The sequence below is a fragment of the Phaenicophaeus curvirostris genome, chromosome 2 (genome assembly GCF_032191515.1).
Source record: "Phaenicophaeus curvirostris isolate KB17595 chromosome 2, BPBGC_Pcur_1.0, whole genome shotgun sequence".
NCBI lineage: Eukaryota > Metazoa > Chordata > Aves > Cuculiformes > Cuculidae > Phaenicophaeus > Phaenicophaeus curvirostris.
In genome coordinates this window covers 25,268,750-25,296,182 of record NC_091393.1, presented here as the reverse complement: position 1 = coordinate 25,296,182, position 27,433 = coordinate 25,268,750, and the positions used below count along the sequence as shown (strand labels likewise).

The 27,433-nt window shown below is 40.5% G+C and overlaps 1 protein-coding gene across 3 annotated transcripts in view; it reads left to right on the top strand.

Moving 5' to 3' along the window:
• ARHGEF10 (Rho guanine nucleotide exchange factor 10) overlaps positions 1 to 27,433 on the top strand; it is a 104,161-nt gene that overhangs the window by 15,520 nt on the left and 61,208 nt on the right. The window contains exons 2-15 of one of the 3 annotated variants that reach the window (XM_069851543.1): positions 1,522 to 1,692; positions 3,126 to 3,416; positions 4,567 to 4,630; positions 5,822 to 5,901; positions 7,346 to 7,402; positions 10,093 to 10,256; positions 12,331 to 12,447; positions 13,665 to 13,779; positions 16,694 to 16,806; positions 19,804 to 19,881; positions 20,100 to 20,279; positions 21,548 to 21,664; positions 23,613 to 23,705; positions 25,890 to 26,060. In XM_069851543.1, the coding sequence (XP_069707644.1) occupies positions 1,522 to 1,692; positions 3,126 to 3,416; positions 4,567 to 4,630; positions 5,822 to 5,901; positions 7,346 to 7,402; positions 10,093 to 10,256; positions 12,331 to 12,447; positions 13,665 to 13,779; positions 16,694 to 16,806; positions 19,804 to 19,881; positions 20,100 to 20,279; positions 21,548 to 21,664; positions 23,613 to 23,705; positions 25,890 to 26,060 (1,811 nt within the window). Of the gene's footprint in view, positions 1 to 1,521; positions 1,693 to 3,119; positions 3,417 to 4,566; positions 4,631 to 5,821; positions 5,902 to 7,345; positions 7,403 to 10,092; positions 10,257 to 12,330; positions 12,448 to 13,664; positions 13,780 to 16,693; positions 16,807 to 19,803; positions 19,882 to 20,099; positions 20,280 to 21,547; positions 21,665 to 23,612; positions 23,706 to 25,889; positions 26,061 to 27,433 lie in introns of all 3 variants that reach the window. The other 2 variants (XM_069851542.1, XM_069851544.1) reach the window with 2 other exon arrangements.

The window sequence follows — 27,433 nt, the reverse complement described above, 5'->3', positions numbered from 1 at the left end:
ATATATTTTTATAACATATTGGTGTATTTGCATGTGTATCTATTTTAGTGTTTGTTTTTGTGCCATAGTTCTGTGGGTTTCCTTATGGCATTTTAAATATGCTTTTAAACGGCTGTATAGAAGGTATCTATTGTGGGTTTGAGGAGGAGCTTGGGAGGGAGGTCAGCTGGGCTAAGAAACTTCCACAGATGACAGTTCCACCTCTAGGGAACCTCTGTTGAGATTTTGACCTCTGATGAGATTTTGTCCTCCAGAAGGTGGGAGAGCAGCTAAGAAAAGTCTGGAGAGGTGTGGATGAAGCCCTTTTGTTTCAAGGAGCTGCACTGAGGGCTTCTACAAGCAGTGAGGAGGCTGGTGGATTTGAGCGTCCCTCCCTGCAGCTGCTCTGTCTGTCCCTTGTCTGTACGGTGTTTCTGGCAGAAGCTTTGGATGCTGTAGGCAGGTTTGTTGCGATGCCAACGCACAGCAAAACCAGCAGTAGGAAGGCAAGGAGGGGGTTAAATCTTTATGGGTTCTCCAGGCTTCTGCGAGTAAAACCAACAGCATGAGAGGAGACTGCCTAGCGCTTCTTCCTGCCTCCATCCCCAGCCCTGCGTATGGTGCCAGATCTGTAGGGTCTTCGCAAGCAAAGAGAAAAATACACCCCATGCTCCCATTTTCTGTCCGTGTTAGGGTGTAGTTATTTCAGCCATTAGAATCATAGAATCATAGAATAACCAGGTTGGAAGAGACCCACCGGATCATTGAGTCCAACCATTCCTATCAGTCACTAAACCATGTCCCTCAGCACCTCATCCACCTGTCCCTTAAACCCCTCCAGGGAAGGTGACTCAACCCCCTCCCTGGGCAGCCTCTGCCAGTGCCCAGTGCCCCTTTCCGTGAAAATTTTTTTCCTAATGTCCAGCCTGAATCTCCCCTGGTGGAGCTTGAGGCCATTCCCTCTCTCTTCCTGAAAGGTAAGACCTGATCAGTCACCTCCAACCCTTGAAGTAATAAGACTAATAGCACGTTGCATAAGGTCATTGGTATAAAACTCTGTCTGACTGGAGAAGGAAAACCAGTATGCTCCTGTTTCATGATGTGTGTAAAGAGAGTTACCTTCACTGATATTTTGACACCGTAAAGAAAGAATAGGCTGAAAAGTTTGACTTAGAAAGGAAAAATAGCTTGAAGTAATCAAATCCCCAGATGGTTGTACAAATATATTAATCTGTGGATTTTCCTTGTTTAAAGAGTGGGCTGCTTAAGTGTTTTCTTAAAAATGTTTTGGGTTTGGTTCATTGTGACAAAAGCAAGCATATTTGCATTATCAGTTCTTAATTGTTTTCCAAGTAATTTCATTGTTTGCACTAAAGGATTTATTGAAAATTACATTACGTTATCAACATGTCAAGGAGCTTTTGTTCTGTTCCAGTAACCTAAAAATCTAAGGGTTCATTGTATAAGCTTCGTCCGTAATGTGGAACACTTACTGGTCCCATTATTAAGAACAAACAACCAAAAGTGTTTCTTTCTGCTCAGTTCTGGAGCATGAACCAAAAGCCATGGATATAAATGATGAAGAGGAAGATGAGGGAGAACAGTTTGACTTTGACAGTGGAGATGAGATACCAGAAGCAGACAGGCAAGCCCTTGTTCCGCCTCCTCTGGATCCTCAGAACAACACAGAGCAGCAAGAGGCTAACACCACAGGTAAGCCAACCCATCGTTTAGCCTCTAGTCTAAATAGTCCAGACTGATGATAGGATGTCTTTTCTTGACAGTGCAATAAAAATGCTTGTAAAAAGAGGTTTCCATGGAAATACCACGGACATGTATTGAATATTCCTACTAGTTACATTCACAGTAGTTGTGACAAGGCAAACGACCATCGCATGCAATTCCTGTGAGGTTTCCCATCCAAGTGTGACATCCAAACCAGTGGATTGGATGGTCTCAGTCACAGTGCTGGGCTACAGGAAAACTTGCAGCTCTAACAGTATGTGAATGGCTCGAGATAAGCTGCTTTCGCAGCCAAGCTTGCAGGTTGCTGATCTTAAGATGGCATGCATAAAAATAAATGAAGTCTGAATGCATGAATTTTGTTCATAAACAAGTTTTGTTTTATTAAACATTAAATAATTTCTTACGTCACATACAGATGTTCCTAATGCTGAGGTGTAGTCTGGAACGTAAATACCATCTTTCCTTGAAAATTTGTTGCTCCCTCACCCTTTTGTGAAGTTGTATTCACAGCTCAGAGTTGTGATTGCATGGGATGCGTTTCTGCAGCTCACTTCAGAGTGGGCTTTGGTTCTGCTGTACCTCAGCTCATCTCAAGAAATGATGGAGCTTTATGTAAAAGAAAATTATTTTCAAAGAGGAAAACCTGGAAGGTTATTTTCTTTCGCCCAAATACAGAATATTTTCACAACTGGTCTTTGAGGAGTGCCCCTCCCGTGAATTTTTTCTCTCCACATAGCTATTAAAGCTAATGGCTTTAAGTTGGAAGGGGGAAGACTCAGGTTAAACATTAGGAAGAAATTCTTCATGGTGAGAGTGGAGAGGCCCTGACCCAGGTTGCCCAGGGAAGCTGTGGCTGCCCCATCCCTGGAGGTGTTCAAGGCCAGGTTGGATGGGCCTTGGGCACCTGATCCAGTGGGAGGTGTCCCTGCCCATAACAGGCATCTGGAATTGGATGGGCTTTAAGGTCCCTTCCAACCCAAACCATTCTATGATTCTATTCCTAAAATATTTCTTGTATTTGTGTTTGTAAGATCCAAATTCACCTAGAATCCAGATTTTAACCTTCAAGGTTTAAGGCTGTCTTCAGCTGCATGCTTATGACAAGCAAAAGAGGACCCTGGCTACTTGTCAGAAATCCTCCTATTCAGAATTTAGAATCCAGTTATTGTTTTTCCCATAGACATCCTTGTAACCCAGCTTGGTTTGTTGCTGTTGCATTCCTTATCTGTAAAACGGGGAGGATTGCACTACTGTGTGGGGATTTTATAAGCCATAGATTGTAAACAACCTGTGTAGTAAGGATCATATCAGTGTTTAGGATATTTGCAAAGAGCAATATTAAGCAGCTTGAACAGGTATGAAAAATAAAGCTTTTCCTTTGTTTGATTTTCCAGCTAAAGGGGCTGATAATTTAGAACACAGCGAGAAGCTACGAGCATCAGAACCTACCGCAGAAGGCGCTCCAGCCAAAGTAAACCCCTATTCAGTCATAAATATTTCACCCATCCAAGACAAGGATCCATCCTCATCACCAGAACCAAGTCCTCAAGATGAATGTGCAAGTCCACACTTGTCTGGTGGATATTCTGTTCCTGTCCCCTGTGGCTATGCTGTGCCATCTAATTTACCTTTGATACTGCCAGCGTACTCCAGTCCTGTCATAATACGCAGTGTTTCCGTAGATGAAGAAGGTATTTATGCATCTTACTTTATTTGATGGCAAATCCTTGTTTAACTTTGGGTACCTGTGCTGTTTTGTAAATGTTTGTGTAGTGCTCACCGTGGATGTGTGTGTGAGATTTTCTGTCAAAATGGAAAAAACCCTCTATCCTGCGGTATGAACTAAAGTTTCTTGTCAAACTTGGAGGGGAAAATGTCTGTTTATTTAAAAAGTAAAGATGCATGAACCAGTCAGTTCTTTCTTTAAGCTGGTGGTGCTTGACCTTTGTTTTGCTGGCACTGAGTTGCAGTACACAGCACAAGAGAGGACTCCTGTCTTATCTTGCCATTAAGAATGATTAATGCTAATTCCCTTTTAGTGCAATGAACTTACAGAGCCATGGTTCAGTGTTCAAACCAATTGGTTTCTTCTTATACCTTATCATGCTTTATCTAGGTCCTGGCAGAATTCCTGCCCCGTTTACCTTTTCTATATGCACTTCTGTTTGTTTATTTTCCAATTCTTGTGGATTTAGAGTTGCTGTGGGATTTTTTCCTTGACAATTTGATGAATTCTGTTCGTTCTCTAGTATAATTTACGCAGAAGGGGAAGCTTGAAAGGGAAATAACTGGATTATTGCAGAAAGAGGAACAGTCCCCCATCTTGTAACCAAAATTGGCAAAGCTGACAGCTTAGTGTCAAGAGAGCAGAAGGAACAGAAATCTCCTGCCCATTTTTTCTTTCTTATATTTTGAATATACTGTTCTTTAGCTAGACAGTAATTCTGCTGTAATTCCATATACTGCTAAACTGTATTTCTTTTCAGCCTGGAATTTTGGCAAGTAAAAGCAAATGTGTTTGTGTGGTTGTTATTGCCTGTAGAGGAAAATATGTTTGAGAGATCAGAATTAAATGCATCAGACATTGTAATTTCCTCTTAACAGCTCTTATACAAAATGGCTGTGTCTCTGAATTCTTTCACTTGCAAAAATGAGTAGTATGAAAAAACTTCTATTTTTTTTCAGATTTATTTGTTTAAAAATAAAAATATTGTACAGAAGTTGATTATTCATTATCACTGAACTAGCAAAATCAGTTTCATATGTTAAAATGTACTATTTGAACCACACTGTCATTTTATTCTAAGCGTTTTGATGATTATTTTTTTTTCTGCTTAGCAGGTGTGCAGTCAGCAACTGAAGAATGTCATTGTAATTCAGTCAACTCAGAGGAGCCTCAAAATAGGTGATTGCCAGATGGGCATGTTCTAATGATCTGTAAAACCTTGACACCTAAGAAAGCCTACATTAGATAAATATTTTATTTTTCTCAAGTGATGCTTCCATGTTTGTTTATTTTCAATTTCTTAACCTGGTAACTCTGATTGTGTACTAAAATTAGCACTGGTTGAGGCCTCGTATATATAACTGTGCACGATATTTTTGAAGGAACTAGGTTTAATTTTTATAGAGTCATAGCAATCTCAGCTGCAACAGGCTGCTGGAGATCTTGTAGTCTAGCCTGCTGCTTTCAGCAGAAGCACTGCCAAAAAGCCATTAGATCTAAATCAGCCATGGCCTTGACAGCTGAGCCTTGAAAACCTCCAAGAATGGAGATGCTGCAGCTTTCCTGGGCATTTTTCCCTGCTCTACTACACTTTGGTGAATTTTATTCTCTGATATCCAAACTGAATCTTCCAATGTGCGGTGTGTTGACCCTTCCCCTTGTGTATTATCTGGCACTGAAAAAATCAGCCCCCCAGATAAATTCAAACAAGCATAAGAAAACCCAACTCCATCACCTCTGTAGTTGTCTCTCAGGTAATTCGAGCAGCTGTTGGATCATCCCTTAGCATCCTTTTCACCAGATGAAATAAGCTCTGTGTCTCTCACCTCTTTCCTTGTAGGCCATGTGCTTTAGTTTCCAACTTCAGTTTCTCCACATCTCTCTAAAGAAGGCCTCTCTAGGGGAAGCTTCAGTTTCTCTGCAAGGAAGAGGTGCTGGGAAGCCAAAACTGGACGTTCTGCTGCAGGTTCAGTCTCGCCAGCACCAACCAGAGGAGGATAGCAGCCTTCTCGAACCTGATAGCTCTTAATGTAGCCCAGAATATCTCTGGTCTTATTTACAGTGAAAGAACAGGTCTCACTTCATTACTTTATAAGAGAGTTTTCTGTGTTCTGGTAGAAGAACTGAAAGAAAAATACTTTTTGAGATTGGAAGGGATGCATTTTCAATTTCTTGACTAAATTTGTCAGGCTGTTTAATTGAATAGATTCTTAATCTCCTAATTGCTTACTGAAGCTGAGTTTTTGAATGGACAGCAACCTTGGTGTGGGAGCTGAAGGCAGGAAGGTATTTATTGTCTTGCCTTGACAGTTGTTTAAAAACGTTGTGGCGTAGCTTTTAATGCTTTTATTTTATGGCCTTTTTTTCAAGTGAAGATAACCAAGCCAAGAGAGAAGATGATGCTCTGGCCAAATGGGTTGCAGATCCTGCAAACACAGCATGGATGGAAAGTAAGTATCGGTGAGCACTGAAGTACAACTCTAGAAGGTCAGTTTTAAGTTGCGATTAAGAGTATATGTGTATCTATATGCACATATCTACTTTACAGGGAATGTCCGTATTCACTGTTAGTCTGTTTTTATTCAAATAAGTTCCAGAACCAAGTTATACCAGTTAAAACATTCCACAGTGTAATAAAATTGTGTGTTTTGAAAGAAAGTTAACATTCACTTTTCCAGACGTTTTTGAGTCTATGGAATCATTAGTCACTGTCTTAAGGAAATAATTTGGCTCTGTCAGTACACGTACAGTGGAAATTTGCTCAAGTTCAGAGTCTGCTCCGCAACTGGATATGACATCTTCTCATGCAGCAATTGGAAAATTAATTCTTGGAGAGTGTAGAAGGGAAGGAATTGCCACTTTTTCTTAGCGTGTACACTTGGTTCTTGGCTGATGGCTGCATTTTAAACTACAACAGAGACCATGTGGTTTGAGGGCAGGTTATCCTGCCTGTTCTCACCTTTTCCTGCTGGGCTGGAGGTTTATCTTGCACATCACTTGGATGCAAATTCTTTAGTCACTTCTTATTCTGCCTCTTAGTATATTACAGCAATCACTACATTGTTTAATTATAGTCCTCTTTAAATACACGTCTGATACAGCTTTTCTACAGCCATTTACCAAGGCAATGAGCAGCTCTTGACAAGCATGACACCTACGATAGTGTTGTGAAAAGGAGGAAGACATTTTGGATATTGAAATGTTTTTCTCTTTTCAGACTACCAAAGGTCATCATGAACCAGATAAAACTATGTGAAATTTCACAAATACCTTGAACTATTTTTGTGCACTATTACGTTATTTGAACAGCGATTAGATGTATTAGCAAAATGCCAGTGGTGAATGAGTCATATCTCCATCGTACTCATATGTGCCAATATAATCAAAATTCTTTAGTATACGATAGAATATTTTGCTTGGAAGGATCATCTGGTCCAGCTGCCTGACCACTTCAGGGCTGACCAAAATCGCTCTTTACAACTACCTGAAAGGGAGTTGTGGCGAGGTGAGTGTTGGCCTCTTCTCCCAAGTAGCAAGTGGTAGGATGAAAGGAAGCAGCTTTAAGTTGTGCCAGGGTAGTTTAGACTGGATATTAGGAAATACTGCTTCACCTAAAAGGTTGTCAGGCAGAGGCTGCCCAGGGAAGTGGTGGAATTGCCATCCCTGAAGGTGTTTAAGAGACAGGTAAATGTGGTGAACTTGACAGTGTTAGGTTTACAGTTGGACTTCATGATCTGAAACGTCTTTTCCAATCTAAATGATTCTATCATTCTGTGAAAAGCTAAGACATATTATTAAGGGAATTGTTCAAACGCCTTTTAAACACTGTTTGTTGGTCCCATTGAGATTTTAGGGGATTTCTCATTTGATTTTTTTTTTGTGTTTTGCTTTTAGACCCAGATGAAGTAATTTACGATGACGTACCAAGAGAAAATTCAGACTCTGAACCAGGTTTGAGGTCTTTGTAATACTGACCACATTGAAACTATTGTAATATGGAATTATTTTCATGTTTACTGAATAGATATGTTCATTAAGTACTTAAAATATATGTAAATAGAATTAACATTGTGTCAGTAATTGGTAGGTCTTACAACGCTCAGAATTAAACTAACTTTTGAGAGACTTCATCACAGGAGGTCTTCTACACTGCTCTTCTGAGAAGACGAGTTCTGGTTTTTTTTCTATAGATACTGTCCCAAATGCTTGAAGTATTTGGTATGTTAAAGAATTACAGTGTGGGGTGTTGTAGCTATAGTGACCTAAACTGAGCGAGGCAGTTCAGAAAAGAGTGTTTGAAGTAGTTAAATAATGTATGATAGTGCATCATTGTCTTGGTTATAAAGAAAACTGCAGTGTTCTTCTAAGTCCCCCTTCAACATACAAACACTTGATAGATGGAAGAGGAGATCCAGAGCAGCCATTTACCACCCTGACTGTGACTCTGCTCTGTTTTATTTCAACTTTGGTGTCGTCCAGTTTCTGATGGTGTAACCATGTTTGGAAGCGACAGAGTAGATCTTAAAGTAGTTGCTGGAGCCAAGATTTAACCTTTACTGGGAATGGTGGAGCTGGGGCTCAAGAAGCTTATTTCACTGAGTTCTCACTCAGATTTGTTTTGCAGTTTTTGGTTGTAGTGAAGACTGTGCTTAAAGCTTGGTTCCTGTAACGGGTTTTGTGTTTGAGTGGATTGGGTTACTAGGAACTTGGCGTCTACTTGTCATGGCTCTTAGAAGGTGTCGGTGTTTGATACTGAAATTGTTAACGATTCAAGAAAACAAAAGCTTTCTTGTGTGAAAGCCACATTTATCTTAAAAGCTGTAGCGTTTTCTTTTCTTGTACTTGGTGGAGTTCAGGCACCAATGAAATTTGTTTCATTTATTATTCGAAGTATTGTTACATTAATGCCTTAAATGCTTTTATTACTGGAAGGTTCCGCAGTAGTCTGTGCTGCTCTGGGCCAGGACACTTTTGTACTGTGGCTGCTCAGTCAGGAAACACATACACCAAGGCCAGGAGGCTGAGCTGGGGATGGGTATGAGATGTGGAGCAAAGCTTTGCTGAGCATCCTGGGCAGAATTTTTAGTTTAACCCAGAAAAGTTTAATTAGAATTTTGGTTTTCCGTCCCCAAAGACATCAAATGATTCTGAGAAAGTAGGGAGTGAGGGAAATTTCATCTTGTTCATTCATGAACTTGTTGTTTATTAATTGTACATTTTATCAGGGAGACATAACTGTCAAAGCTCAGTCTACTTTTGGTTTAATATTTGATAAGAATGGTTGGACTCGATGATCTGATGGGTCTTTTCCAACCTGGTGATTCTATGATTCTATACGTTAACTTGTGGACAAGGTGCATTCATCAAGGCACCATTTATAGCCTACCCCAATGCTGGCATTGACTTTTAGAATTTATTTTGTCTCACTGTGATGATACTTTTAATTATTCATTGCGCAGATTACCACTAAGAGGCCTTCTTCAGTAAGTATGTTTTAAGGATAATCTTGGTATCCATGTATCCATGGAGTTTAAAAAACAAAATCTTCTAATCCGATTCTTCCAAATTAGAGGAGATTCCTCTGTGTTAACACTAACAAATTTAACTAATATTAAAATATTACCGATCAAAATACAGTTTTTAAATCAAAGAACACGGGGTTTAGATGGACGTGTAAAAGACATCAGCTTTTCTTTTGAATAAATATCTTTTCTCAATTTAAATTAAACTTCAATCTTAAAACAAAAACACAAATGTGGTTTCCTGAATTTAATGCTAGACATTTTTAAATGAAGTGTTATATCCTCTGATGTCCCCTGATATTCTCTGATAAAGGATTGCTGGTGGAAGAACCTACACTTCTCTACTTGTAATTACAAATGATGCTGCACATAGAGTGTATACCTGCCTCCTGATAGGCACTAAAAATTTTCTGCTTTGTTTTGAGTCAGTTTGTCCTACTTGACACCTGTGCCAATGAAAAGAGCTGCGTCTTTAACAGGTGATAATTCAGTCAGCCTTTTCTGTATCTTGAAAAGTTAATACTTCAGCCTCTTAGACTGGATAATGGACAAGGTGTCTTGCAGATGTGGGAGACTCCTAGTGGTTGATGGAGCTGAAGAATGACGAGTCATAAAATATCATGGTGTAACAGGTTTTGTGCTACTTTGGTCTGTCTTGATCTGCCTGAAGTAGTGACATTTTCTTTTGATTCTCATGATGTTTTAGCATTTGTTGTTTGAGCTGATCCTGATGTGAAGATGTTCCTAGGGACAAATGGCAAGCTTGCAAATGGAAAGATGCTTCTCCTCAGTGCAGATGTATTCACAGCCACAGTTCAAATTTCCTTTTAATTTCTTCTAAAACATGTTTGTGGGATCTGGACAAAACAGTGTAGTTTGAGAAAGGCGTGTTTTAAAAAAGATCGTGGTGTGTACCCATAACACTGTCCTTTTTATTATTATTATTTCAACAAAGACCTGCGTTGGCTGTTTGAATATTGGATCTTCTTAATTCATATATAAAATGTGCATATAAAAGTCTGTATAGTTCTTTAGAGTACCTCTTGAACAAGCTTTTTTGGTGTCCAAATATACAGGAATTTCAGTGCAACTTTTTAAATTTGGGTTTAATCCTTGCAGAGGAAATGATTTATGATGATGTTGAAAATGGTGATGATGGTGGAAACAGCTCGCTGGAATATGGGTGGAGTTCAAGTGAGTTTGAAAGCTATGAAGAACAGAGTGATCCTGAGTGTAAAAATGGAATTCCCAGCTCCTTTTTGCGAGGCAACCACAAGAGACATGTATGTATCCTATCCTGCGGTGCTCCCACTCATCGTATCCTGATTCCAAACACTTGCTTTTCTTGCCTGTAATTCCCTTCTCCTCAATCCAGTTTCAAATGCCGAAAGCATCTTTTTAAAGGAGACATGAATGAGTGTGACAGTGATGGTCCTTGACAAAATGTAACAGGGGAAAAGATTAAATTGTTAAAAGGAAGCTCCTTAAAAAAAAAGAGAAACTGGATAAGTGTGAGGTTAAAAATTAGATAATTTTTGCTTGTGAGCAATTCCTCACCTTTTCTTCTTTTGCAGTTTCTGGATAAGTTCAAGTGGTAGGTGAGTTTGGAAAAGAATGTGAAGAACAAAGGGAAATTGAAGCCTGACAAGGCTTGAAATTTTGAGATCCTTCAAGTGCTCAAAAATCATAAAAATGTTTGCCAATATTCCCTACCTTTCTGTCTTAGATCTGTATCACTTTGGTTGTTTGAAGGTGACTGAGCTTAAAAAAATAAGGATTTTGTGATCCAAGAGAAGTCTGTACCATTTATTAAGGAGATAACAGATGTGGCATGACTGAAGTGATGCATGTGTGTCCCATCTCTGGTCAAATATTTTTGGCTACATCTGTGCTGAGGGAGGCAGGAAGACACTGATGGCATAGGTGCCCTCGCTGCATCTTTGTGATTGCTCCTGCCTCCCATGCTGTCACTGCTTTGGTTCCTCTCCTTCTGTCCTCATGCCCAAATCAAACCCAAAGCCAAAAAACCCACCCAACCCACAAATAATAACCCCAACCCTCCCTACACTGACACTTCAACACAGGCAGAAACCACTCTGCTTGTTCTCTGTATCTGTTCCTTGCACTATCACTTCTCCTCAGGTTTTGTGATGGATGTCATGGTATTTTCCCAGCACGCTTCCTTCTATAGTCTTTCAGAGCCTGTGAGGGAGTTGCCTTACTGTATTTAGTGTCCTTTGAAAAGTGTGGGAAGGTTGGAGGTGGGATTTTACTTTTTAAGTGCTGGTATGACCTGTTCTCCAAGTCACTTTGTCCTTTTGAGTCTTTATTATTATTTTCTTTATTTATTAAAGAGAAAGGGGGTTGTGCTTTTAAGCACTATCTAGTCTGTGAACCAGATACTGTTCTTAATTATACTTCTGTAATGCCAAAATCACCATGGAGGAGGTAATCGCATCCTGACTCAGCCTAGTGGAGCTACATGCTGGACCTGTCTTTTTGTTTTCAGCTCTTTAGGCCTTCTCTTTCCTCATGCTTTCAGCTCTTGCCAAATAACTGTGCTGACATCAAGCTGAGGGGTTTTCCATTGGACTGCTACTGTAGAGCACACCAAATATTTTCTTTTTTTTTTCCCAGTTACATTTTAACCTCTATTATCTGGCTTTCTTAAGATGTTTAACAACCGTTAATTAGTATTGCAAAGCATTTCTCTGGGATATATCTTTTCCTTTCCCTGAAAATGGATATATTAATATATGAAATGACTACACCCATCATCATGCAATGAGGCTTTAAAAAAGCTGAGGGAAAACCTATGATTCCTCATTCTCCTGTGCTTGGGAGTTACAAGACTGTGCGTCTTTCCCTGTTCGTGTCACCTTACCCAGCTCACTGGCACCATCGATCTCATCTTCTCAGGTGCCAGCAACCTCTGCAGCTTTTTCAGCCTTTGAGAACTCTTCCACTTTTGAAGGATAGTCATAAATATTCACTAGGGTTTGTGTTCCACCAAATGCTGCTTGTGGGTAAAGTTGATGTGTTTTTTCCCTTATGGTTTATAAGAGATGTGCACAACTTACTTCATCCGCAGTTAGCTTAGACCAAGTGACTTTGTCCCTCTGTTTCCATCGTTGCCAGCGTAGCACAAAGGCACCTGGCTGAGTTTCAGAAAGTACAGCAGTGTGCAGGAGTGACAGTCTGTCTGTTGGGTCAGTGCTTCCCTAATTGATGCTTTTCCCTCGGATGTCCGTGTGTCAGTAGGCAGCCTGGGCAATGTGCATGATGTGCGCGAGTAGTTTAGCATGAATTTTGCACTGCGGGCTTTTTGAAAAGATTGTGTCTTTTTATACACTGTAGCTTTCTCATGACCTAACGCGTTTAAAGGAGCATTATGAGAAAAAGATGAAAGATTTGATGGCAAACACTGTGGGAGCAGTAGAGATTCAGCAACTAAAGCAAAAACATGAGCTGAAGGTAGTGTAGTTGATTTTTGTAACTAGCTATGTTTAAATGATTGCTTTTTCCAACACAGACCATGCTGTCTTTAATAATAACTTGAAAAAGCAGGCAATAATTTGTATTAAATGAGTTCTAAATGTGCTGGATTATTATCTTATGTAGTTTGTCTTAGAAGTACTTTGTCAAGAACATTTTCTCATGCTTATTTTTAACGGTAGCAGTTTCAGAAGATCAGCCAGGGCACTGCACTTTCCTGCTGACTAGTACCCTTATCCCAGAGTGTGACGGGTCTACAGCCCTGGTGCCTCTCAGAGAGCCGGGTGAGCTCCACACATCTAGCCTGACCCTGTCTCTCCAGCCATCTGGGATGAGACTGTAGGAGTCAGAATTTTTCTGCTCTCCATTCTGAATGGAGCCAGTGTGGAGAGGCTGCGTTTTTGCTAAAGGCTTTGGCTCAAACCAAGAAATGGCCCGATTGCAGCAAGATAGCTTTGTTTGTGTACTGATGTCACTGATGTTGTCAGCACAGCTCTCACAGTAGTGAGGATTTTTTGCCATGGTGGCATTTTGGGAAAGCAAAAGTACAAAGCAGTTTTTTAATAAGTATTTCCTAGCAAAACAACACTTCGTTTTAATTTTTGTTTAACATTAATTTTCTTTTTGCTGTAGTAGAGTGCTCTAAAATTATGCAATTCTTATTACATCAACTCATTTCTTCAATTAATTAAATTATTAGTTGTAACATTTTCTGCAAAGCAATATATTTAAGAATATAGTTAATATAGAACTGAGTACAGGGAATATCTTTCAGTCAGAAATACTTCAGCAGAGTTCGTGGGACATTGGAAGACAGACAAGAACCCTGCTGTTAATGACCTTTCATAGTATTTATTTGTTATATAATGTAAAGATGAATATTTGAGACTATTTTGAGTTCAGATGTTTGATGCAGAAGGGTTCTTAAGCATTTCTGCTGGTTTTGGCTTGCATACAATATTGCCATGAAGTCCCTTTCTCCAGGTCTGATTTTATTAAGAACAACTATGGGTGATCAGATCTGAGCTTTGATGGATCTGTGTACTTAATATTCCTTTGGCTTTGAGCTATATTTATAGTCCAAAATTCTTGAGAGTGTTCTTTTTAAAGGTATTTTAATCAAGTCTTCTGTATGGTATGCTGGAATGCATTTCTATTATTCACTGAACATGTAGACTGTATTTTGTCTCCTACAGATGCAAAAGCTGATGCGAGCAGCTAGAGAAGGTACCAAAGATGGGCTCGAAAAGACAAAAGCAGCTGTGAAAAAGGGTCGTTCTTTCATTAGAACAAAGTCTTTCATTTCTCAAGGTACGTGCCAATTGGACTGTGTGTGTTACTCTTGCTAGTCATTTCTGAGAACGTAACTGAATGGCCTAGCAGGTTTTTGTACTGGGAGGTGCGTGCTGGATGAAAGAAATCAGATTTACATCAATAAACTGCGGTGTAATATTCAGTTCAGTGGGAGTATGGTCTATGCATCTTGAGTAGTTTTGGGTCTGGGGCAAGAACCTGTGTGACCTGAGTAACCTGAGGACTGCAGATAGGCTTGCTTAAAAATCCCACCCAACAGCATCGTAGATGCTATCTCAGTATTTGTGCATGGAAGTATGGGAATTATGTTAAGGTACTAAGTCTGTCCAGCTCCTTCCATTGAGTAACTCCTGAATGTCAGGAAAGTCTGCTGTTATGATGTGGTTTTCAGTGGAGTGATAGTTGACTACTTAAATCATGACCAAGGAGTAACAGATGCTTTCCAAGTGTAGGAATACAAGTAGCAAAAGAAACAGTTCTGGTGTTTCACAGTTTGGTGACTTTTGATGAACACTGAGTTTGGACTGGGAAAAAAGAAAGGGATCTAAATTCATTGCTCTGGAAGGGACCTTAAGGATCATCCAGTTCTACCCTCCTGCCATGGGCAGGGTCACCTCCCACTGGACCAGGCTACTCAAAGCCCCATCCAACCTGGCCTCAGCACCTCCAGGGATGGGGCAGCCACAAATTCCTTAGGCAACCTGTGCCAGTGCCCCCTCACTCTCATCATGAAGAATTTCTTCCCAATGTCTAATCCAAATCTTCCCCCTTCCAAATTAAAGCCCTTCCCCTCATCCTATCACTCCATGCCCTTGTAAAAAGTCCCTCCACAACTTCATTGTAGCCCCTTTCAGTATTGGTAGGCTAGTGTAAGTTCTCTGCAGGTCCTTCTCTTTTCCAGGCTGAGCAACCCCAACTCTCTCAGCCTGTCCTCACAGCAGAGGTGCTCCAGCCCTCTGATCATCTCTGTGGCCTCCTCTGGACCTGCTCCAACAGTTCCATATCCTTCTTGTGTCAGGGATTCAAAATCAAAAAAGCTAATCGCTTTGAGTGATTGAGCTAATATAAAGCGGTGTATTATCTGAAAAGACCAGGACACATTTTGCCTCCCTGTAGTGGTCTCTAACTGCTTCTGAACTTACTTAATTCACAGCCAGAAAACAGAAGATTATTTCTAAAAACTTTGGTGACCCGAAATTAATCTCAAACTTCTTGCTGTGGCACAGGAGAAAATGATCTCTTTCAGCAGGGCAGTGTTAGAATGAACCTGGTATTCATCCTTACATTTCTACAGGTTAGGCAGCAGACACAAGATGTTTGTTGGACAATTTAATCCCTTAATGACTTACTGAATCAGCAGAGAGCTAGTGAAAGATTTGTTGAATAAACTCATAAATTCCTCCCAGATCTGCTTCCCTTCCCTTTTTGTTCAAGGACGCAGTTTCTCACACTGTTTTTCCCTTATTCCTCCTATTTGGCTGGCTGTGTGCTGCCACCTGTCATTACACTTTGGTGGTGCTTTCTGCCTATAATTACAGTAGGTAGGGAGCAATGCAAAATCCCTTACTCTTATTTTGATTAAAGCCAACATTTTGGTACATTTGGCTACAATTCTGTTTTAGAAGGGTGAATGGAATTTTTCAAGCTGAATCATAGAATGATTTGGGTTGGGAGGAACCTTAAGGATGATCCAGTTCCAACCCCCCTGCCATGGGCAGGGACACCTCCCACAGGACCAGGCTGCCCAAGGTCCCATCCAACCTGGCCTTGAACACCTCCAGGGATGGGGCAGCCACAGCTTCCCTGGGCAACTTGGGCCAGGGCCTCACCACTCTCATTGTGAAGAATTAATTCCTAATGTCTAATCTAAATCTTCCCCCTTCCAATTTAAAGCCATTCTGCCTCATTCTGTCACTCATGCCCTTGTAAAAAGTCCCTCACCAGCTTTTCTGTAGCCCCTTACTAGAAGGCTAATGTAAGTTCTCTGCAGATCTTTCTCTTCTTCGGGCTGAACAACCCCAACTTTCTCAGCCTGTCCTCATATCAGAGATGCTCCAAGAGGCTGGCGGGCTGAGAGAGTTGGAGTTGTTCATCCTGGAGAAGAGAAGGCTCTGAGGAGACCTTATAGCGACCCTCCAGTACCTGAAGGGGCTACAAGAAACCTGGGGAGGGACTTTTTATGAGGGCATAGAGTGATAGGACAGAGGGGAATGGATATAAACTGGAGAGGGGCAGATTTAGACTAGGCATTAGGAAGACCTTCTTCATGATGAGGGCGGTGAGGCACTAAAATAGGCTGCCCAGGACCTTGGGCAGCCTGATCCAGTGGGAGATGTCCCTGACCATGGCAGGGGGGTTGGAACAGGATGATCTTTAACGTTCCTTTCAACCCAAAGCTTTCTATGATTCCATGATTCCAGCCCTTTGATCATTTTTGTACCCCTCCTCTGGACCCGATCACACAGTTCCATATCCTTGTTATCGTATCATATTATGGGTTTGTTTAATTTCTTCCCAAATGTCATTTATTTTAAAACTACCAGCCCTGGGGCTGCAGGGTTTTAACCTGTTATCATGCCCTGCCCTCTGGACAGCCCTGTTCTTCTGGCTGTGAAGAGAGAGCATAGGTCAAGCAAAAGACACATAGGCTGCCTCCTGCTGTGTGGATTTTAGAATTTTGAGATACTTTTGAAAGATGCTCTGTATTAGAGCGCCTATCGGTGGTGGTTTTTATATCATTGTACAGGCAATACAGAAGTGCTGGGAAATGTTTTCTGTTTAGTAAGTAAAAATAAGACTGCTATGTACTGTGCCTGGATGATAGGATATTTGCCTCTTTTTTTGGTTTTTTTCCTTCTTTCAATCTATATGTTGTAAAAAATTGACATTTTGGTTGTTGGATTATTTGTAGATCATAGATCATCATGCCTGGAAGAGGAAGAGCTCAATTTATTTATTGATGTGGACTGCATGCACACAGAAGCAATTATGACTCCCATGCCTGAAGGATTATCACAGCAGCAGGTAGTGGGCTTTTGGAAATATGATCTTCTACCTTTTAATCCCTTCCTGCTCTGCATCAGTGGCTCCTCGATGCCTTGCTTTGCAAACGTACTGGCATTTAACATAAATTAAATGGACATAAAGTTCAGACTAAAGAAAGACTAAGAAAATAATACTAAGTAATAATGAATAATAATCCTATATACTAAAGTATTTTCATTAATAGTATATATTTATTGTTTTTTCTTTTTTTTTAGTGATCTATAATAATACTAAATACTGAAGTATTTTCTTGAAAAGTGGTACACGTGCATGTAATTGCATCAGTCCTGAATTCAGGGAGAGATTGCATTATAAGATTATCTGTATAACTACAACTATATTATAAATACATAATGTTATTATAAATAACTATATTATTTTACTGTCTGAACATTTAAATGCGATGGGTTTGAGTGGAAAAGAAGAGTTAAAACATTTTTGTTGACTCAGAAGACATTACTTGCGCTCCAGGATTTCTGTTCTAAATGTAGAGGATGTCCTGTACACTCTCTGAATCTTAACTTCTCTCCTGATGAAAAAACTTGTCCACAGTGAAGTCAAGTCTACAGAAGAATATATTTTGCTGTTTCCTACCTCAAACTCTATAGTAACTGTGGAAACCACTTCAAAACAGCATCAATTAGAAGTTTTTCCTGAAAATAAACTCTATAAATTCACGTTACTTTATTGTTATGACAAGTAGTAACTTTATGAGAGTGTTCAGCTTCTTGTGGTGTCAAGTCATGAGTTAGTTAGTACCTGTGTAAAACCAGTGAAAAGAAACATTAGGAGTGATAGAAGCCTTTTTTTTGCTTGCTGAGGTTTGTTTTTCTAACGTGTTTTAACACAATGAAGTGCTAATCTGGTAGTAATACGATGACCAAGCTGTGCTACGTTACAGGAAGATTTTGTTGTAATGTAAGATCCCAGCATCAATCTGAATGCTGTCTTTTTCTTCTTTCCAAATGCAGGCTTGAGAATTTCACTGGGTTTTGTAGGTAATAATAAAACCCTGAACCCTCTTTTGGAAAAACAGGGCACTCTTAGTTTGGAGTAAACTAGTAACTGTTGTGTAGTTGATGTAGATCTACCCAAGAGGAGCTGCCCAAGTGGGCAGGAATGGAGTTATTGAGTTAGAGAGGTGTGAAGGGCAACAGCAAAGGTTTTTGATATGTGCGTTGGCTGGATGCATGCTCAGTGGCGATATCAGACTGGAGGGGAGGGGGAGTGTGCTGGTCAGCGTGGCTTGGATGGGCTGAGGTTGACAGAAAAACTCAAGTAGATCAAGAGAAGCTCTGGGACAGAGTAACCCTGTGCCATGGTATGGGCTGGGGGCCAGCAGACTGCACAGCAGCACTGGGCATCCCAGCTGGAGAGGGTGAAGGCGAGAAGCTCTGTCCAATCTGAACTGCTCTGCCACTGCTGAGCTGACTTTATGACTGTGCTTGTTTTAAACAGCAGGTGGCACGATAGCTTTTGTTTAAAACCTGGTGGCTGCTTAAATACTGTGTCCTGTGTTGGGTCTTGGTCACTATATTGTTTTCATGCTGGGACCTGAATTTTTATGATCCGTTGATTGTGTTTGCGTGCTACTGTTACTAGCAAAAATGTGAATATAAATGTCAGACTTGCATGCAATCCTCTAGTAAGTTGTGTCTGTATATTGTAATAAGCCGTAGGCATTGTAAAGTATCTATTTTGTGTCTGAAAATCACCAGTTCCTACAGATGTTTATTCTTTTCAGAAGAATGAACTGTGAGTAAAGGTAGAGTTAGTATCCTTTACTAGAGCAGTTATAGCAAATAAAGCACTGCTAAATCCGTTCTAAACGCAAATTAGACACAACTGATTTTACCATATAAATCTTGAAGCAAAGCCTCGGATAATTTTGAAGGCTTCCTTTGAAATGCCAGCACGTGAAAGAACATCTATGCATAACCTGCACTTAATGTAGTAATGCAAACCATAATACAAGTGTTGAGAATCAAAGGCAGCCATGGCAAATGAGGCAGAAGACCACGGGGATCAGGAACAGCAAAAAGCAAGTCCGAGTTTCATGATCATTTTAAAACGGCAAAAGAAAACTTTTTGCCTTTCCTTCTGCTTGTGGGGAATGGCTTGATCCAGCCTTGTGCTCTCGTCTCCCTCAGAGTCCTGCCAGGAGGAGCCGTATTAGGGAGTGGGTGTAGGTGAGAACAAATTCTTAAAACTAGCAAGAAATCTAATCAGCAGCAGTAAGAAACTTAAATTTTAAACCAGATAGATTCCCTTTACCTTCCTGTCGTGTCACTTGCACATGCATACGATGTGCATCTCAACTGAATTGCACAAGCAGGAGGTGGAAAAGGTGGTGTGATAAATACCTTGTACTTTGTCAATGGGAAATAGAATTTCCTGAAGTTCTTGCAGCTCTGTTAATTGGTATGAATATAGAAGAGATTAAGTTTTCACTTATGCCTGGTAATGCCCCAAAAAGAAAGCTATTTAACTCAGTTTCTCAATTGTACAGTTTAAATGTCCTTACCTTAAAAAGGCAGTTAATGTTTGCTTGTTTGTTCTTCAGGTAAATAAATTTGTAAACCATTAAAAAAAGAAAGTTAACCTTGAAGACTGATTTAGAAAACTGCAGCAATTCACCAAATCAGCCAATATCATCTACGCCCTTATTACTTATATTAATGCCTAAATTTATACATTTAAAATTAAAAGTTTTCAAAAGCAGACCCTGGGATTGCAACATTCAGCAAAGATTATAAATACAAATATGACTGCTGTGTGCCTTGAAGTAAATAAATAACTTTAGAGTAATAGTAAATTTATTTACTTTTGAAGAGGTACAGTATTGTTTCATTGCTGTTCCTGTATTCAAATCACTTTGTGTTTCTTGTGTTTTATTAATGTGGAAATTTTATTATCACCATTCCCAACTGTGATGATCATGATTAACGCTTCAGACAAGCCTTTGCTTCTTAACAGGTTGTGAGAAGGTACATTTTGGGCTCTGTAGTTGACAGTGAGAAGAATTACGTGGATGCTCTCAAAAGAATCCTGGAGGTACTTCAATAACTTTTGCATTTTATGATTTGGAAATTTGAAAAATAGTCAGACCACTAAAGAATCTGTAGTATGAATCACAGATTTTGCTACAGATGCTTCATGCCAAATGCTTAGAGATTTTGTATGTGATGTACTGTTACATAAATTGTTTTTCTCTGCTTGTAAAAGAGCTATTTTTGGGGTTGTTTGTTTAAATCTATTTTTTTTTTCCACAGCAATATGAGAAGCCCCTTTCAGATATGGAACCAAAATTATTAAGTGAAAGAAAACTCAAAATGGTCTTCTACCGGATTAAGGAAATTCTCCAGTGCCATTCGATGTTTCAGATTGCGCTGGCGAGTCGTGTGTCCGAGTGGGACTCTATTGAAATGATTGGTGATGTCTTTGTTGCTTCAGTAAGCAGATGCATCTGAGCAGATAATCTGTTTTTATTTTAGGCTTGGTATTCTATCTCTGTATCTCTCTGTCTAACTTGACTACTTTAAGCCCGTCTTGCCTGTGGCAACTGTCAGAGTTCACGTGGGCCGTCTTGGTAAGGACCCTGACACCAACACATGTCTTCGGATTGGTTGGCAGATGTGAAAGGATTGTGGGCAAAATTTTCAGGCTTTGGTTGAGCTCTCAGACATTTAAGTAACCAGTTTCTTTCTCTGTGGAGACAGAATTGACAAAGCCACCAAAATTAAGGTGAGATTGATGCTCTTAAAAAGTAGGTATTCATACATAGTGTGTTTGTTGGGAGTAGAAAAAAACCACAGTAGGTGATGTCCTGAATTCCTGGATTTGAACTGATCCTGGGGTGCTTGTCAAGTGCTATCCCACCCTTAGCTGAAGTCCATCCAGTTAAGGACAGAGGTAGCCACTGCTTTAATTAGAGAAAATGAGATCAGCCGTGATTGATAGAAAAGCAATGTTCCCACTCGAAGCGTGGCTGCCTACCTTCTGGTTTGAGTGCTTTGTTCTGCTGCCATCCAGCTGTTAGAAATTGCCATCCTTTCTTGCCTGCTGCAAGAGAGCTGGGATCAGTGTTTGAGCACTTCGAGCCTATTTTGGTCAAAACGAAATGTTAACTATAGCTCTGCTGTTTAAAGCAAACCTGTCTTGTTTTGACTGAAGCAAGTTAGGTAGCGTTAGTGAGACTAGCCGTGCAGAAGAGAAAGATAAAATTATGAAGGAGGGAAGGGGCAGTGATCCTACCCTCGGCACGGCTGTTTGCAGGCCACACAATGGATCTGCTTTCTTGGTGAACCCTTTCCAGCTGCAGATGGGCATGAAGGCCCTGGGGCTTAGCCAATGCAAACAGTCTTGAAGATAAGCAGCAGTGAGATCATCAGGAGATCCCAGCAGTCACTTTGAACCTCAGTGAATGCCCTTTGATTGCCCCTAGTCTGCAGGCCCTGTCCTAGTTTCATAGCCAAGATGAAACTATTTCTGTAAGTCTACATTTTGTAGTACACAGCTGTTACATTTTTAGGTTTCCAGCCTGTCTTCTACAGAAAGGTTATTGTTTTGGTCATCACCAGTGTTTGTGTACACCCAGCACTAGGCCAAGCAAAGCCCTTGGCTCTGAGCGAGGTGACTCCTCAGCAGTCAGAGGTCTACATAGTTCTGCTTTCAGGCATCTTTTTATTTATAGTTAAGATTTACCTCTTTATCTTTCCAGTTTTCTAAATCTATGGTGTTGGATGCATACAGTGAATATGTAAACAACTTCAGTACAGCAGTAGGGATTCTCAAGAAAACGTGTGCCACCAAACCTGCCTTTTTAGACTTCTTAAAGGTGAGTTCTCTCAGTCTAAAAGCAGCTGGGCATGTGGTATAAATAAAACAGTATAAATTATAAGTTAAGAGGAAATTTGACTGCTGATACTGAGCAGTGCGTGACTGTTTTTATGGACTTTAGGTTTATATTTTATGGCTTTGGCACAAAAAATCCCCAGAGAATTCACTTCCACTACTGTACTTTCAGAATAACAATGTGATGTTAGATCTAGGATGTATTTTGAAGTGCAGAATGGTTTTATTGTTACTCACATCAGGTTATTGGTGTTTGCCTGACTGTACTTGGCAAAACATTTGGATTCTTTCACGTCAGATGAGCTTCAAATAAGAGTTTACCATCTGAGGCCTCTTCTTATCTGGGATTTATTTTACTGCTGACTTCTTTACTGCACTGTGCGGAGTAGTGTAACTAGATTTCCTTTCCACAACAATTTCCTAGGGTTTTGAGAAACATGTTTTGAATTTGGAGTTGAAATTGAAAACTTTTGTGCAGAATGCATACTACTGATGAATATGATGCTTCTGATAATGTGCGTGGAGAACCTGGTAGCTGCAGTAGCAGTGCTGCAGATCCCTCGGGGTGATAACTTACAGAGGGTGTACAGGATGCATTGCAAGGCTTTTAGGCTGTCTGTGACATTGCTGAGAGCCTGGAAGCTCTGTTCCTCCCATTCCTCAAGAGTCCTGGATTGAGTTGTGCCTTTCAGAGCTGTCATCCTGTCTGGTCTGGTGTAGTGGTCACCAAACACTGAAATTAGGTGCCCTAGGCAAACTAGTGAACCTCTTAGGTTGCCTAGGGGGAGATGGCAGGGAGGCTGATTCCTGATCTATCTTCAGATCTTAAAATTAACTAACAACTTCTTGGCATGTGACCAACACTACACAGGATCATAGTGGTGTTGCTCAGAGCTGGGGTCTCACAACTGAACTCTGAGGGCAGAAGATATTTCTGGACCTTAAAGTTTTTGTTTGCCCATCAGCAACGGAGACCAGAATCTTCACAACTGCTGTTTGGGCAAAAAAAGTGTTTGTGGAGATGATTATAGAAACAAATTGTTGTGACGCTGACAGCTGTAGCAATAAATAGCAATTCAAACACAACACCGGTTTGACATTGTTTGTTTGCTTTGCTTTTAATATTGTTTAGGTGGGCTTTGGTTTTAATGTTGAGTATTTCCTCTGCTCTCCTTGTTTTGGGTCAACTGTGATTGCAGCCAAGATATTTCCAAATGTTGAAAAGTCTTAAACAAAGGGAGCTTTTTTGCACAAGCCAAATTTTGTCTGGGGTTTTTTGCATGAAAAACATGAAATTTGTCTGGTTTTATCTACCAGTCTCGATAGCCAAAATAATGGATCTTATGTTTTTCTTTCCAAACATAAATTAATATTCTTTTCCTTAGTTTCTTTTAATAAAGAAAATTAAAATCTCTTTTTGTTTACATAGCGCTGAGATTATGATGTTTTCCTTGGATTTCCTCTTGAAACATAGGTAGAGATTTATAGTCTCAGCCCCAAGAAACAGGGCAGCAACAGTAAATTGCGGACTATAAATCAACAGATCACTTACATTTTTCAAATTTAAGACGTTGAACAAGTACATTCCCTTTGTGCTTGAAGTTAAGCAGACATTTGAGTGCACTGCTTATGTAAAAGCATGAATGTGCTGTATCAATAGAAATATAGGTGCCTCATTGCCGGTGTGACTTTGTCCCAGCTGTATTTATTTAAGGGTTAGATTTCAGTTCAGTGACACGCCATCATTTTAATAATGATATTTTTTTAAAGATTTAATATTTTAAAATGAAATCTTTATAGTAAATGGAATCTTTACTGTTACGATTAATGTAAGTGATGTAGAAGGATTTTCAGGAAATGTTTTCCTTTCATTCTGTAACTGATGGAAACACAGTCATGGTAGCGAACAGTGTTGCTTTCTTGCATTGCAGCAGTGCCAGGAGTCAAGCCCTGATCGAATTACGCTGTATGGTTTAATGATGAAACCCATCCAACGGTTTCCACAGTTCATTCTACTATTGCAGGTAAATAAACATAGAATTGTTTGGGTTAGAATGGAACTTAAAGATCATTGGATTCCAACCCCCTGCCATGGGCAGGGACACCTCGCACTGGATCAGGGGGCTCCAAACCCCGTCCAACCTGGCCTTGAACATCTCCAGAGATGGGGGAGCCACAGCTTCCCTGGGCAACCTGTAAGAATTTCTTCAAAGGGACGCTCTTGATGTATTTTTATGTGATTTGCTTTTGGGATTGCATGGTAGGTGCCTTCTGCCAGAGGAACACACTGCAGGGGAAGTGACCACTGGATCATGGGGAAATAGCAAAGAAAAAATTCCAGTTCATCGTAACATGCTCATCTCTTAGTGTGATTACAGGGACGGACAGTAAAGAGACAGCAGGAAAATCTTAGTAAACTAGATTTGCAGTGTCTTGTTTTCCTTCCCATGGCAATTGGGAATTTGACAGGGTGTCTTCGTGTCTCATCTGAACAGGCAGTTGAACTGCAGGAAGCACACATTTCTCCAGCATAGACCTGTGTCACAATTTAGCCCCACCCGGCTTAATCTTGGCAGCTAAAACCGTGCAGTTAAGCTTCCAAAATCCCTTCCCCCACACACCCTGCAGGTAAAGGGGAGAGGAAGATTAGAGGAAAAAGACTTGTGGGTTGGAAACTAAAACTACAGCTTTAATGAAATAATAATAATAATGGAAAATAATTAGAAAGTAATAAACTACATACAAATATATGCGATCATGGCCCCACCCCTCAATGACTGTATGTCATAGAATCATAAAATAACCAGGTTGGAAGAGACCCACCGGATCATCGATGTCGCCACAAATGCTGCAGAGCAGATAGGAGGGAATGGGTCCATGGCCAGGGGGCTACTGAGCTCAGGAACTGGGTTCAGGGATATGTGGATCTGGGGTCAGGAGCCACCAGATAGATGCAGTCCTCACTGAACGTTGACCATCACAGAAGAGAGTGAGACTCTTGTCAACTCTCAGATTCCTACCAAGTATGACATCTATGGGATGGAATACTCTGGTCAGTTTAGGGACACTTGTCCTGTTTGCCCCTCCTCGCAGGTGCGGCTCCATTTCTGCCAGCTTGAGGATGGCCTTGGTTAAGTATAAGCATTGGCTTATAAGCCATGGGGAGAGGTTTTGACGTAGCGGAAGAAATGGAGTTTATTGTGGCAGGAGACCATAGTGAATACATAGGAATTTTTAAGCGCTGTGGAAAAGGAGCAAAAATATAGTTCAAATTGTTCCTACTGTGTGCCTACAAAAGGAAAAGACTTTGAGAAGCTGCTGGGACTTCCATGAGGTAAATAATGCCTCCTACTTCAGGATGAATCATAGAATCACCAGGTTGGAAAAGACCCATCGGATCATGGAGTCCAACCATTCCTATCAAACACTAACCCATGCCCCTTAGCACCTTGTCCACCCATGCCTTAAACACCTCCAGGGAAGGTGACTCAACCACCTCCCTGGGCAGCCTGTTCCAGTGCCCAATGACCCTTTCCGTGAAAATTTTTTTCCTAATGTTCAGCCTGAACCTCCCCTGGTGGAGCTTGAGGTCATTCCCTCTCATCCTGTCCCCTGTCACTTGGGAGAAGAGCCCAGCTCCCTCCTCTCCACAACCTCCTTTCAGGTAGTTGTAAAGAGCAATGAGGTCTCCCCTCAGCCTCCTCTTCTCCAGGCTAAACAACCCCAGCTCTCTCAGCCGTCCCTCATAAGGTCTGTTCTCCAGCCCCTTCACCAGCTTTGTGTTTTAGTGTGGAATAATAACAGTAATAAAAAGAATACAATAATATTATGACAGTAAATATCAGAAGAGTTTAATTTTAAATCCTTGTTTACAGACACCTACATCTTACACTATAATATTTATTTTCAAATTGTGTTTAATATTATGTACATCTTTTTTATTTATATATACATTTGCAGTTTTTACATTTATTTTCAAGTTCCTTCTCTGTACTTCCTCCCTGTAAATGGCACCATTCACTATCTTTTTTTAGAGGACTCTTAAGATATTCAGGAAAGTAAAATGTGCTGTCTGAATATTCATTAACTGTTCATTGGTCTTATTCTTTAGTAGTGCTTGGATAAAGAATGTAGTGGTGGCTTTACATCTTGTAATCTTTGAATTGACTTTAGAATTAAATCTGACTTTTGTTTTGTTTTACTATCAGGATATGTTGAAGAACACTAATAAAGGACATCCGGACAGATTACCTCTACAAATGGCTCTCACAGAACTTGAAACGCTGGCGGAGAAGTTAAATGAAAGGAAAAGGGATGCAGATCAGCGCTGTGAAATAAAACAAATAGCAAAAGCAATGAACGAACGTTATCTGAACAAGGTTAGGAAGTAAGAATGTGTGATGATGGAGGAGTTAGTTTCTGGACCTATTTTTTTTTCTTTAGAACTCAACAACGAGGGGTTATTGTGGTGATAGGTGTGCGATGTGAGCTACCTACAGGACTGAATGGGCTTGCTGGAGTAAGGGATGTGCTGAAATAGCAGCAGTGTTGGTGTTCTGGGGCAGCGTAGGAGCTAATGCTGTATAGTAGGGCCTCACACACATCTGCATGGAAAAGTTAAACTCGGAATTGATTCTGGAATTGAGGAATTACTTCTGTATCTTATACTGCAGTGCCTCCAACTATGGGCCAGTTTGAGATGTGCTACTGAATCTGTCCTACATCTTCCTTGTTTTAAAGAACACCCAAGCGTATTCCATTCACGCGCTTAGATTGTACAATAGAAATGTCTTTGAAGAACTTTAGAAGACATTCAGTAGAAGAGAAGGAACAATGTTCTTCATTTGAGTTTGTCAGTAGCTGTCTGTACTGTGGATATATGTATTATTTACATCATAAATGGTTCCTCCTTTCCTACGGGATGGAGCATAAATGCTTCAGTTATTGCTTTCATGAAGTTACAGGCTGGACTCATTCTGTGATGGAGTAATAGGGGCTTGCTGAAGGAGTGCAAGGAGTGGACTTTTTTATGAGGCATAAAAATGTAGTTTTTAGGAAGAAATTAGTCAGCCAGAGCACACTTCTTTTAAGCTCTTTGTCAGAAATGGGATACTGAATTTATTGTCATACCAGAACACTTTTTCCATTCTAAGTACTGTAGAAGGTGGGTTAAGACATTTATTCTTCTCTAGTACTCCTACTCCTGCTTCTTGAAGCAGCTACTAATCTACAAATCTTTGGTTGAAGGAGCTCAAGACATAGAATGTGCTTTTTAAGAGGTGGCCCAGGTTTCCTTTTGTCAGTTGATGAATTGATATATATGTGGATAATTACTCCAAGCCACGTAGGGCACTGTGTGACTTGTGGGTTAATATTTGCTTGTATAGTTTAGGAGCAATGACAGGCAGGGAAGAAGGAGGTGGGTGGATAGAAAACAAATGAGTTGAGGACCATTTGGTTCTCTTGGCTGCTACAGAGATGTGTTTGACCTGTGTGGGACTGGTTCATGCTTGCACACGGTGATGATCCTCAGCCCTTGAAGGCAAACTCCAAGAGCAATTTACATCTCATACATCTTCTGTACGTATCGTCTTCTTCGCAGTCTGTGGCAACCTGCTTTCTGCACTCCTTAGCCAGCCCTGTAAACCCAGGTGGACAGAGCAGGCAGGAGCATTCTTCCTCCTCCCACCCTGACCACCTCCTCTGGGACAGCTGGAACCATGCGTAGCGCTTAAATTGGTCGAGAAAGAAG